Genomic DNA, 13,303 nt, shown 5'->3' with positions numbered 1-13,303 from the left:
GGTGAGCAGGGACTGAGATTTGACATCAACTGTTTGGAGCCTATTGTCAGCTGTCAATCTGTCTTCTGAGAATGTTGGACGATTCTGTGTCACTGAACTCATTCTGAGCCACTGAAGGTAACTCTGACCCAAACAGGGAATGCTGGGACTGAAAATATTGTGACCTTGCATCATGACCTTCACCTTCCTGTGATGTTTCACCTTGGGACTGGAAGTCATATGACCTTGACACCTGTGAATAAGGGTCATGTGACCTTAATTCTTCGGGACTGGAAATCAAGTGACCTTGACACTTGAAAATAAGGGTCATGTGACCTTGACCCAAGAGACTCAACATCTTGTGACCTCGACTGATCTTTGTTATGCTGATAAGGTCTTGAAAATTCAAGTTCCCTTGACCCCTGTGTGTGAGGCTCCAGTGATTCAGAACTTAGAGAGGGGTCTTGCTGAGTTGTTTTCACATCACATTTTGATTCATGGTAGTGTGATGCATGTGGCCTTGGCCTGAATTCTAATGGGGATATGATCCCAAAGTTGGTCTGCTCTTGCAACACAGGATAAGACTGGAGGCTCTCTTGGACTTCCTGGGTCTGTGGAACTATGGTCCCCCCGAGTGTCTGCTCACTTGCTGATCTTTCTTGCACTGAGGAATTCCGAGAGGTCATTGGTGAAGTATGGCTGGACACAGAGTTCCCCTGAAAGTATATACCATGCACTCATATGTCTCAGTCAGCAATATTATGCCTGCCTCTAATCAATGCAGCTTGGGTGCCACTGTGCAAAGTCGCTATATAGCCAAAACAATGCTGATGTCACGTACAAGTGTAACTCACTCACTCACCCCACTGTGCAAAGTCGCTATATAGCCAAAACAATGCTGATGTCACGTACAAGTGTAACTCACTCACTCACCCCACTGTGCAAAGTCGCTATATAGCCAAAACAATGCTGATGTCACGTACAAGTGTAACTCACTCACTCACCCCACTGTGCAAAGTCGCTATATAGCCAAAACAATGCTGATGTCACGTACAAGTGTAACTCACTCACTCACCCCACTGTGCAAAGTCGCTATATAGCCAAAACAATGCTGATGTCACGTACAAGTGTAACTCACTCACTCACCCCACTGTGCAAAGTCGCTATATAGCCAAAACAATGCTGATGTCAATGCATAAGTGTAACTCACTCACTCACCCCACTGTGCAAAGTCGCTATATAGCCAAAACAATGCTGATGTCACGTACAAGTGTAACTCACTCACTCACCCCACTGTGCAAAGTCGCTATATAGCCAAAACAATGCTGATGTCACGTACAAGTGTAACTCACTCACTCACCCCACTGTGCAAAGTGCTCTCAACATATCTCAAATATACCTTAACCTAGTCTTACGACAATAGCAAAATGGCTCATTCTATACCTATACCTAAAGGATAAAATGGCACTAAATCTGGGTTTTTACAGAGGCCGATTCTTCATTTGAGCATTTTTGTCGCTGTGTGACCAGGGACTGGGAGTGTGGTCCTAAACTTGTTAGCTTGCTCCTGAAGACTTGCAGAGTGGACCTCTACTGACTCACCTGGATGTTACTGGAGGCAGGTACAGTGGACCTCAACTGACTCACCTGGGTGCTACTGGAGGCTGGTACAGTGGACCTCTACTGACTCACCTGGATGTTACTGGAGGCTGGTACAGTGGACCTCTACTGACTCACCTGGGTGTTACTGGAGGCTGGTACAGTGGACCTGGTACAGTGGACCTCTACTGACTCACCTGGACTGACTCACCTGGTAGAGTGGACCTCTACTGACTCACCTGGATGTTACTGGAGGCTGGTACAGTGGACCTCTACTGACTCACCAGGGTGTTACTGGAGGCTGGTACAGTGGACCTCTACTGACTCACCTGGGTGATACTGGAGGCTGGTACAGTGGACCTCTACTGACTCACCTGGTACCCTCTACTGACTCACCTGGATGATACTGGAGGCTGGTACAGTGGACCTCTACTGACTCACCTGGGTGTTACTGGAGGCTGGTACAGTGCACCCTCTGGTACTGGACCTCTACTGAATCACCTGGGTGTTACTGGAGGCTGGTACTCACCTGGGTGTTACCTCCCTGGAGGCTGGTACAGTGCACCTCTACTGACTCACCTGGGTGTTACTGGAGGCTGGTACAGTGGACCTCTACTGACACCCCTGGGTGATACTGGAGGCTGGTACAGTGGACCTCTACTGACTCACCTGGGTGTTACTGGAGGCTGGTACAGTGGACCTCTACTGACACACCAGGGTGTTACTGGAGGCTGGTACAGTGGACCTCTACTGACACACCAGTGGCCGTATGCACATGTTGGGCGTAGCTAACGTCAGGCGTAACACACTTACGCCAATTTAGCAGCCTCCTCTTACACGCCATGCATTAACGTCGGTTAAGCTTCTAGGCGCATACTACCGGCTTAACGGATTTATGTCAAGGCTCGGTGTGCTATTTTTAGATTTTCGAACGTTTTTAAACCACTGGTAAAAGGCGCGAAACAACTTCGCGGTACATCCCTTGCAGCCGTAATCATGGAAAGCCAAAGAAAACCGAGAAAACCCAACTTTACCGATGCATCCTCATGGAGAAATAACATGGACTTTCAAAATGGGCTTCACCATAAATGTCGCCATATTTAACACATTTCGAAATCACGATTCACAGCGCTATTTGGTGTATGTTTTCAAATGTTCAAATCGGATAATTACTACTCAGATGTATTGAATTTCAAAAAATAGCATATTAATGATCACTGATATCAGGTTTTCATGAAATCACTAATGATAATTCTGAAAATACACTTGTAAACACGAACGCCGGCGCGCTCCGCCATATTGATAGTGTTTACAAAATCAAGTTTCGCTGAGGACGGTAATGAGACGCCAATTACATCACGTGGTATATCACATTTACCTGCGACAAATGCATCACTGAATTCCCCCATACATTTTAGAATCAAATTACTAATGGTCTTTGTCACCAATATCAACTGTCTGGATAAAATGAAACGAAAGATATTGAGTGTCAAAAGTCCAAACGAACGCTTGTGCTCGAAGGTCTGCGCTTTGTAAAGAAAGAAAAATTCCGATTTTATACTAATGTAGCATTTTCTGAAATTTTCCGACATGCAGCCGCCTATTCATTGCTTGCAATGGCTCAATAGCTTTAGAATATGCATGGAAAGAGTATCGTAGCAAGAAATGGGAAATTAAAAAGAAGCAATGCAATCATTTGATATTTCATAAGAAATTGTCGGCGTCCGTGCAGCGGACGCCATGACTGACGAGAACGACAAAGGTTTTTATCAGCATTTCTGGCTTCTTCCCTTACTTACAATGAAAACGATAAAACATATAACAATACACATATAGTCAGAATCATTCTGCTTAAATATTTCTCATATTTCTGTACAAACGATCCCTGAATCAAAGGAAGGGTCCTCGCAAAATCCTGTGTACCTTTGTCAGCGTAGCCGCCAAATTATAAGTAATCGGTCGGTGGTAGTGATGTCATACGTCAACATTCTTGTACATGTTAAACAATTTCTTTGAGGTGAAGGTCGGTTGAACAAGTGTAAACCCAATCGCCCTATCCTTCCGACTACACTTTCAGTATTATGATGTATACTTTGCGTATCGCTCAGATATTTTTTCATCAAACTATTTTCAGTATATACATTTAGCCTTGTTCAATACCATATTATACCTGGATATAGGGTATGCTTTTTTATTCTTTGAAAGTTTTGATTGTTTGAATAATATTTACATAAGAAATTGGCACACATAGCCATAATTGCAAAATATTTGGGTGTTGTGAAATATTATTTTTCATTTACGCTAAATTGATGCCAAACAGGTGCTGTTGCTCACAAGATACGCAGTCAAACCGCCTAATTGTTGATATATTCAGGACACTATTTAATTGGTAAAATCATTCATTTGATGTTTGGTCTAAAGAGTGTTAAATTCAGACATAGAAGCCGCAGACCTTTCATACAATTAATGGAATTTAGGTAAGATATATACTAATCAGCAAACCAATGTCGCCTTTTTCCGACGCCGCAAAATGCATATAACAAGCCATGACGCCAACTAAAATGTTGTATTATTATCAGTAATTTCAGTACATTTGAAGATATGGGTAGTAATTCGCTAATAATGATGCAAAATTAGTCAATATACATCTACACAAACAGGAGAATATGGGAATCTAAGAACTAACTTACATATCGGATAGGGCCATCCAAATCGCTATTCTGCTTTCTCAAGTAGTACATTGCCATCTTTTCTTATAAATTGTGAAACTACCAAAACGTATCCGGCCACATTGGGGAACTTTGTAATGGAATAGGTTGGTTCACCGTGAACACAACATAACGAAAATATACCGTAAGTATCCACAACAACTTTTCTCCAAGTGATCTGAGTAACATTGACCTAGTGTTAAGCATAACTCAGTTATGCCCCTTATCTTTTATATATGCAGTATGACCTCTCTGTCGCCAGTTGACGCCATAGAAGAAAATCCATTTTGACACTTATTGGTAGTCATTTTAATGTTGAGCGCCTAACGCTATGCATTAGCACATAAACCCAATTCATATACACTTATGTCGCTCAGATATCAGGCTGTATTTTCTTCGCCACACTTTCTGTAAAGATGCCAAATTAAAAAATCGTAGCAGAGTGCTTTTATCGGTGCACGACAAAAACGGAGAAATTGACAGTGTATTAACGCTGCAACAAAATTTTTAGACAACATTTAGCAGTGTCTATTTCTCAAACCGCCGAGGAAGTCGCGACTTATATTTATACCAACGGATATGAAATTAAATATTCTACATTTCTGTGCAATTTTATAGCCGTGACGCAGATCCAGGACCACGCCTGAGCGCAATTCTCGCATAACGCTCACTTTTAAAACTTTTGAAAATGTGCTTGATAAAAACTCGCATCCAGTGTCGCCATTACAAGGCTACGCTTCGGCTTACGCTTCGCTGGGTAGGTGGCGTGAATATAGAGCGCTACGACTGGCGTAACTTTAACTACGTCTACTATGTGCATACCGGTTAACGTTACGTCCGGGCGCACATTTTACTTACGCCCGGACTAGAATTTACGCCCGACATATGCATACGGCCACAGGGTGATACTGGAGGCTGGTACAGTGCACCTCTACTGACTCACCTGGGTGTTACTGGAGGCTGGTACAGTGGACTTCTCCAGGCTCTCTATCATCATCCTTGACTCTGTCAACAGCCGCTGTAGTTTACTGGCAGGTGAGGCAACATCAGCATGGGTCAGAGCCTGGAAACAAATCTTTCTGCTACAAATCCTGATCAACTATAAAACATCAGATATAGGCAATAGGCATCAACAGAGTTTAAGGTGGATTAGGTGGAGGAATCCAAAGCTTCTGCATGTCAAGTTTTAATATTCTGCTGTCAAACACCGATCCAGAAGCAGACACAAATGTGAATACCTAAATTAGAGGAATATAACAAATACTTTGACTCCATCACCAAGTTTTTGAGATTTACACAGTTTTACACAAGACATATCAGTAACAATCAAAGCTTGTAGGCTGCGTTTAAGACTCCCAAAATTCCAAGCCAGACAGCCGGACTGGTAACTTTAAAAACTTACCAGTCCGGATACAAACTTGCCTGTCCAATTTTCAACAATAAAAACAAAACAAAATAAAATCAATTTTCTGAATACTTTACTGCATGTATCGTAATGTTAAGGCTAAGGTACATGGCCTGGTTTACAAACTAGAAATCTGTTGCATTTTCTGCCTCACAATCACGATCACAGAAATATCTACCAGACCACCGGACAGGCTACTTTTGAAATTTGACCGTCTGAGATGAAAATAGACCGTTCCGGACGGTCGGGCAGGCGGGAATTTTAAACGCTGTTGTAGGCTATTCTCTCATCAGTTCACCTCACTATCTGTGTCTTGATCTAGAAATGATGACAGACGGTCCTCAAATGAAACACGGAGATTGTCACTGTCAACATCATGTTGCCGTGGAGACACATGTTGAACTGGTTCATCATTACCATGGCAACTGATGGAATCCTCCAGACCAATGCTAGAAATGTGAGAAAAACATTCAATAATTGGGTATGAAATCTGTAGTTTCTTGTTAAACTGATTTCTCTAGATCAATATACCCAATATTAAGAAGAAAAAGAAGGGATAGAAATCCGAGTAAACTGACACTTTTTCCAGAATTCAAACCAAATACAAATCTATCTGAGGTCAAGGTCATAAGGACAAAGGTCAAGCACTTGTGATGTCATTACTTCTCCTGTAACCAGTAACATGCAGTTTGATTGGAAGGTTACTTCAAGTGTCATGAGTTAGTATGGTTTTATGCCGCTTTCAGCAATATTCCAGCAATATCACGGCGGGGACATCAGTAATGGGCTTCACACATTGTACCCATGTGGGGAATCGAACCCGGGTCTTCAGCGTGACGAGCGGATGCTTTAACCATTAGGCTACCCCCCGCTTATCTCAACAGGAAATATCCTTGATTGTTTTGATCGTGGTATTAATTGATGCCTGTCTTATTTCCTGTTATTGCCTACATGAGTTTTTTGGTCGGGTTTACGGTGACAATTGATTATTGATTGATTACTCAGCTCCGATTATCAGTTTGCATATTGTGAGAAATGACCAGTACTATAGACAGATGGACATGCTTTTTCAAACCAGGGTAAAAAAATGGCGTCAAGACCCTCTTACAGCAGATGCTGAAGAATTCTTTGGGCACATCATCGACCTCTTGCATCTCAGCCGCTGGTCCAGGAAATCACTGACGCCACCACGTAACGTGTTACACATTCAGTGTATTATTCTTTGACCAGCAGCAACTACAAACCTTTGTTCCATGTTGCTGTTCTGGTTGCTGTTCTCCCGGGAGCTGTCCAGGTTGAGCTGCATCAGAGTTATCTCCCTTTGCTGTCGCTCATACAACTGGAATACAAATGGATTGCAGGAGTCAATGTGTATTCTTGATATACGATGTTTGATGTACTGAGAGAACTTGCAAATGATTGTTTCATCAGTGACATTATCAACATAACACGGTTGGTGTGATTCTTCGGTGACTTTTGGCCTTGTGCATCTCATACATAACAGAGAAGGTGTAAAAAGGTGAGGTGAGGTGAAATTGGGTTTAACATCGAGCTTGAGAATATTTCGCTCATATGACGACGTGCATGCATGTGTATGTGTATGTGTGGCTGCTTGTACTAGCCCAGACTTAAGCTGGTTTTATAGTGCTAGCCCACTGAGATACCATACCGCAGTGAAGCATGAATACCCCACTCAGACACATTAAACTGACTCCGAGCCGACCAGTCCTTGTTGTACCCATTAATGCCGAGCGCCAGGCAGGGACCAACAAGTACCATATTTTAACGTCTTTTGGTATGACGCGGTCGGGGATCGAACCCGTGACCTTCCGCTTTCCGGGCGGACGCTCTAACCACTACACCACGGAGGCGGTCAGGTGTAAAATGACAATTTAACATCACTTTTGTTTTTGTTTAATGCCACAGTCAGAAATATTCCTGATATAAGGTGGTAGTGTAAATAAACGAATCTGGACCAGACAATCCAGTGACTGCCATCATGCGCATCATCTACGCAATTGGGAAATGGTAAACATGTTTCAACCAAGTCAGCGAGTCTCGAACCCGTTAGTCGACTATTACAACAAGCATGGATTGTTGATCAATTCTAACCTGCACCTTTGTGGGTAAATATCGCTTGCAAGATTTGTGCAGCAATGTGCATGAATGTGTAAAGGTAGGTACTACTACTAGTTGGGAATAATATAGCTTGCATGGTGCTAGTCCAGTGAGACACCATGCCACAGTTTAACATACGTGGATGCCTCATTCAGACACACCATGATGTCTCTGAGGTGACTAGTAGGGGTGAAACGGTACACTCCTACCACAGTACTGTACTAGTAATTGTGGTACCAGGCTTTTGGTTCGGTATATGAGACATGATCATAATGCAGAAAATTGACAAGAGCCGTCTAGCAAAGAAATGCATAGATTTTGACAAAATAATTTGATGTTTAGATACTTTAGAAAAGGTTTAAAAAGGTTAATAATATGATGGTAGGAGAACCGAGAACGAGTGTCGTATCGCGTTGACCTGTGTCGTAACGACTTGACCTGAGATTCTACCGATTTGATTGGATAACCGATGACCTCTCACTCAGGTCCTGTTGTGACGGAACAACTTGTTCATTCATAACAAATACGCGAATTCAATCATTCTACAACTTATATACATTGTGGGAATGTAAACATTGTGAACGTTGCCGTATCTCCGTCATCCCTCTGACATTTTATCCGTCGAAAAACATATATGCAATGTTTCCACCAGTGATTTTAGCTGAGTGAAGCAACTGCAAACCAAGAAACGGGGTGCTACGGAGTAGTTTACTGTAGGAGGCTGTACGAGAAGATGACAACTGACATGCATCGTGACGTCGGGTACCAAGGGGGCAGACAAGAATGGTGTAGTGATGTCAATACAGTGTCACGTCATGCAAAAAGTGTACTTCAGAACAAAATTCTTCTGCAACCTCTTTACATATTTGGGGATAACCAAACTTGAATCAACCACTGACGCTCCACTTTTTGAGGATGAGGTATGCTTTTTCTGTTAGTGAATGAGGTTTTACTCTCATTTTAGCAATATTCCAGCAATATTACTGTGGGAAACACCAGAAATTGCCTTCTTATCATCCACAATGACCTTAGACACTGTACTAGTTCACTGACACTGACATTTCTCGTGTCCCCTGCCGTGATATTGCTGGAATAATGCTTAAAGTGGCATTAACCATACTCACTCACTCACTGACATTGGAGTAATTAGATACTGGTTTAAACTTTTGAATTTAACTAATGAAAGGTACCCTAAGCAATGTTATATCATATCATTAATATTAGAGTAAAAGACTGCCATCAACAACCAATTTTTGAAGATTTGCATAAATTATCATCTATAGATGCTTATTCATCAGTTAAACAGATTTTCAGTATTGAACCATATCTAACTATTATCAAATCTAAAGATGCAAGACGTAGAATTACTTTACTAACAATATGTGCACTTCCTTTATTAAAAAAACTGGAAGGCCTTATGGATCAATAGCCATTATTTCATTAATACACGTCTTTCTAATGATTTTACGCTTGCTTCCAATTGTGAAAATTATGTAAAAGATGCGTTTGCACTACGTTAATCATGTATATACTGCGTGAGTGAGTGAGTTTAGTTTTATGCCACTATTCCAGCAATATCATGGTGGCCAACACTAAATACTGAAATATTATCATGATTTTGTATGTGGGCCTAAGGTCTTTTCACGAAATAAACTGATTGATTGAGTGACCGAACTTGAAGTCTTTGCAAGTCAAGGATCAAATTTTTCCAGAGAACTAATTATATCAAAATGTGTCAAATTCTGAGCTTACAGCTTGAAGGCTTGAAAAGGTCAATTCTAATTCAAGACCTTTACAAGGACTGTCACTTTGGCCTAGCAAGCACTGGCAGGGTATTTATGAATGAATGTCTGTCCTACCCTCACGAACACTCCGGAGTTCGGCCAGCGTCCGCTCCTGCTTTGACCTCAGTGACTCAATCAGGTCATCCTTGCTCTTATCACGCTCACCTTTGAACAATACGGATATTCATCTTAACAAGGAACATTGTCGATAATATCACTGACTCCACCCTCCACTGACTCCACCCTTCACTGACTCCACCTTCCACTGACTCCTCCCTCCACACTTCACTGACTCGTCCCTAGTACGGTGATCTATCTTCTCTTGTTGGCGATCTGTAGCCTTTTATATTGAATTGTCCAAATAGTGCTATTAATTTTAACTTTCCACGCTAGTTATAATTCTAAGTGTGATATTCTAGTTGTTTTACTGTCCTTCGTCGACAGGTTTAAAATGTACATATATTCCATTTCAATGTCAAGTATGTTCTCGTCACGATATGGCTGAAATATTGCCGATGTGACGTTAAATTCTAACTCACTCACTTCAATGACTCCTCCCTCCACCCTTCAATGACTCCTCCCTCCACCCTTCAATGACTCCTCCCTCTACACTTCAATGACTCCTATCTCAGACACTATCACTGAGTCGTCCCTCCAATGACTCAATGACTCCTCCCTCCATACTTCTCTGACCACCCTCCACACTTCACTGACTCCTCCCTCCACTGACCCCTCCCTCCACCCTTCAATGACTCCTCCCTCCACACTTCAGTAACTCCTATCTAGACACTATCACTGAGTCCTCCCTCCACTGACTCAATAACTCCTCCCTCCACCCTTCAATGACTCAATGACTCCTCCCTCTACACTTCAATGACTCCTATCTAGACACTATCACTGAGTCCTCCCTCCAATGACTCCATGACTCCTCCCTCCATACTTCTCTGACCACCCTCCACACTTCACTGACTCCTCCCTCCACTGACCCCTCCCTCCACCCTTCAATGACTCCTATCTAGACACTATCACTGACTCCTCCCTCCACACTATCACTGACTCCTCCCTCCACACTATCACTGACTCCTCCCTCCACACTTCAGTAACTCCTATCTAGACACTATCACTGACTCCTCCCTCCACACTTCAGTAACTCCTATCTAGACACTATCATTGACTCCTCCCTCCACACTTCAGTATATTCTATCTAGACACTATGACTGACTCCTCCCTCCACACTTCAGTATATTCTATCTAGACACTATCACTGACTCCTCCCTCCACTGACCCCTCCCTCCACCCTTCAATGACTCCTCCCTCCACACTTCAGTAACTCCTATCTAGACACTATCATTGACTCCTCCCTCCACACTTCAGTATATTCTATCTAGACACTATCACTGACTCCTCCCTCCACTGACTCAATGACTTCTCCTCCACACTTCTCCTGACCACCCTCACTTCAATGACTCTTCCTCCACTGACCCTCCTCCCTCCACACCAATGACCCTCCACTATCACTGACCCTTCCCTCCATACTTCAATGACTCCTATCTCCACACTATCACTGACTCCTCCCTCCACACCTCCATCACTGACCCTCCCTCCACACACCTCCAATGACTCCTCCCTCTAGACACTATCATTGACTCCTCCTCCACACTATCACTGACTCCTGCCTCCACACCATCACTGACTCCTCCCTCCTCACACTTCAGTGACTCCTCCCTCCACACACTTCAGTGACTCCTCCTCCCACACCAGGACTCACAGTGACTCCTCCTCCACACTATCACTGACTCCTGCCTCCTCCACACTATCACTGACTCCTCCCTCCACACTTCAGTGACTCCTCCCTCCACACTTCAGTGACTCCTCCCTCCACACTATCACTGACTCCTGCCTCCACACTATCACTGACTCCTCCCTCCACACTTCAGTGACTCCTCCCTCCACACTTCAGTAACTCCTATCTAGACACTATCACTGAGTCCTCCCTCCACTGACTCAATGACTCCTCCCTCCATACTCTCTCTTCTGACCACCTCCACACTTCTATGACTCCTCCTCCACTGACCTCCCTCCACACTTCAATGACTCCTATCTCACTCATCATTGACTCCTCCCTCCACACTCATCACTGACTCCTCCACACCATCACCCTCCTCCACTCCCTCCACACCCCATCAGTGACCTCCCTCTACACTTCAGTAACTCCATCAGACACTCCTCACTGAGTCCTCCCTCCACTGACTCCAATGACTCCTCCCTCCATACTTCTCTGACCACCCTCCACACTTCAATGACTCCTCCCACTGACCCCTCCCTCCACACTTCAATGACTCCTATCTAGACACTATCACTGACTCCTCCCTCCACACTATCACTGACTCCTGCCTCCACACTATCACTGACTCCTCCCTCCACACTTCAGTGACTCCTCCCTCCACACTTCAGTAACTCCTATCTAGACACTATCACTGAGTCCTCCCTCCACTGACTCAATGACTCCTCCCTCCATACTTCTCTGACCACCCTCCACACTTCAATGACTCCTCCCTCCACTGACCCTCCCTCCACACTTCAATGACTCCTATCTAGACACTATCATTGACTCCTCCCTCCACACTATCACTGACTCCTGCCTCCACACTATCACTGACTCCTCCCTCCACACTTCAGTGACTCCTCCCTCCACACTTCAGTAACTCCTATCTAGACACTATCACTGAGTCCTCCTCCCACTGACTCAACACTCCTCCTCACTGACCACCCTCCACACTCCTCCTCCTCCACTGGACCCTCCACACTTCACTGACTCCTCCTCCATCTAGACACTATCACTGACTCCTCCTCCACTGACTCAATGACTCCTCCTCCACACTCCAGTGACTCCTCCACTCCACACTTCACTGACTCCTCCCTCCACACTCCACTCCAGTGACTCCTCCTCCACTCTCCAGACTCCTCCCTCCACACTTCACTGACTCCTCCTCCACACTCCAGTGACTCCTCCCTTCACCGACTCTTCCCTCCACACTACACTGACTCTCTCTCTCATCCTCCACTGACTCAACACTATCACTGATTCCTCCCTCCACACTTCACTGACACCCACCTGTCATCATAAGCTCCTCCTCCGCCGCCACCAATCTCTGCTGCAGCTGCTGCAGCTCACTCCTGACTAGACTCAGCTCATTGTCCTTGCTTTGTAAAGAACCTGAAACCGTTCAAATCAACATCATTCCACAGAATGTACACAGTACTATCGGCTGATGGGATGTATGTCACATACTAAGTTCCTGAGAAAACCTATCTGTTACAAACACACAAGAATACTATCTCATATTTGGACATTTAGCAGACTAACAATACTATCATGCTGTTTGCGCAGAGCTTCACCAAAAGCCCATTAAACAACTGAGAACAAGGCCATAGAGGCACCCCTACTTGCATATTCTTCATTCTCCTCTCTGGCCTGAGTGTATTTCTGCTTCCACTGCGTGGCACGGTGCAGGGCGTCGGCTTCCCGAGTCTGGCACTCATTACATCGGATGTCCAGATGCTGAATACGGGCATTCAGCTCCGCCATGCTGCTGGTGGCCTGGCACACGTCCTTCTCCTAGGAAACACTCAGAGTGAGTTATCTGTACTTACTGCAGGCACCTTTGTTTGCTTCTTTGGTATTTTGAATATCCAATTCAAAGTCACAA

General features: G+C 44.1%; 1 protein-coding gene across 2 annotated transcripts in view; it reads right to left on the bottom strand.

Moving 5' to 3' along the window:
* LOC124266685 (coiled-coil domain-containing protein 62-like) overlaps positions 1-13,303 on the bottom strand; it is a 28,292-nt gene continuing 14,989 nt past the window's right edge. For both annotated transcript variants that reach the window (XM_046701492.1, XM_046701486.1), the window contains 7 exons: positions 13,041-13,212; positions 12,709-12,810; positions 9,670-9,758; positions 6,936-7,030; positions 5,990-6,140; positions 5,230-5,349; positions 1-695 (listed from right to left, as the gene is read on the bottom strand). In XM_046701492.1, the coding sequence (XP_046557448.1) occupies positions 246-695; positions 5,230-5,349; positions 5,990-6,140; positions 6,936-7,030; positions 9,670-9,758; positions 12,709-12,810; positions 13,041-13,212 (1,179 nt within the window). In that variant the 3' untranslated portion in view covers positions 1-245. The remainder of the gene's footprint in view (positions 696-5,229; positions 5,350-5,989; positions 6,141-6,935; positions 7,031-9,669; positions 9,759-12,708; positions 12,811-13,040; positions 13,213-13,303) is intronic.

The sequence above is a fragment of the Haliotis rubra genome, unplaced genomic scaffold (genome assembly GCF_003918875.1).
Source record: "Haliotis rubra isolate DU_JTF1 unplaced genomic scaffold, ASM391887v1 Scf100, whole genome shotgun sequence".
Taxonomy (NCBI): domain Eukaryota; kingdom Metazoa; phylum Mollusca; class Gastropoda; order Lepetellida; family Haliotidae; genus Haliotis; species Haliotis rubra.
This window is presented reverse-complemented; position numbering and strand designations above follow the sequence as displayed.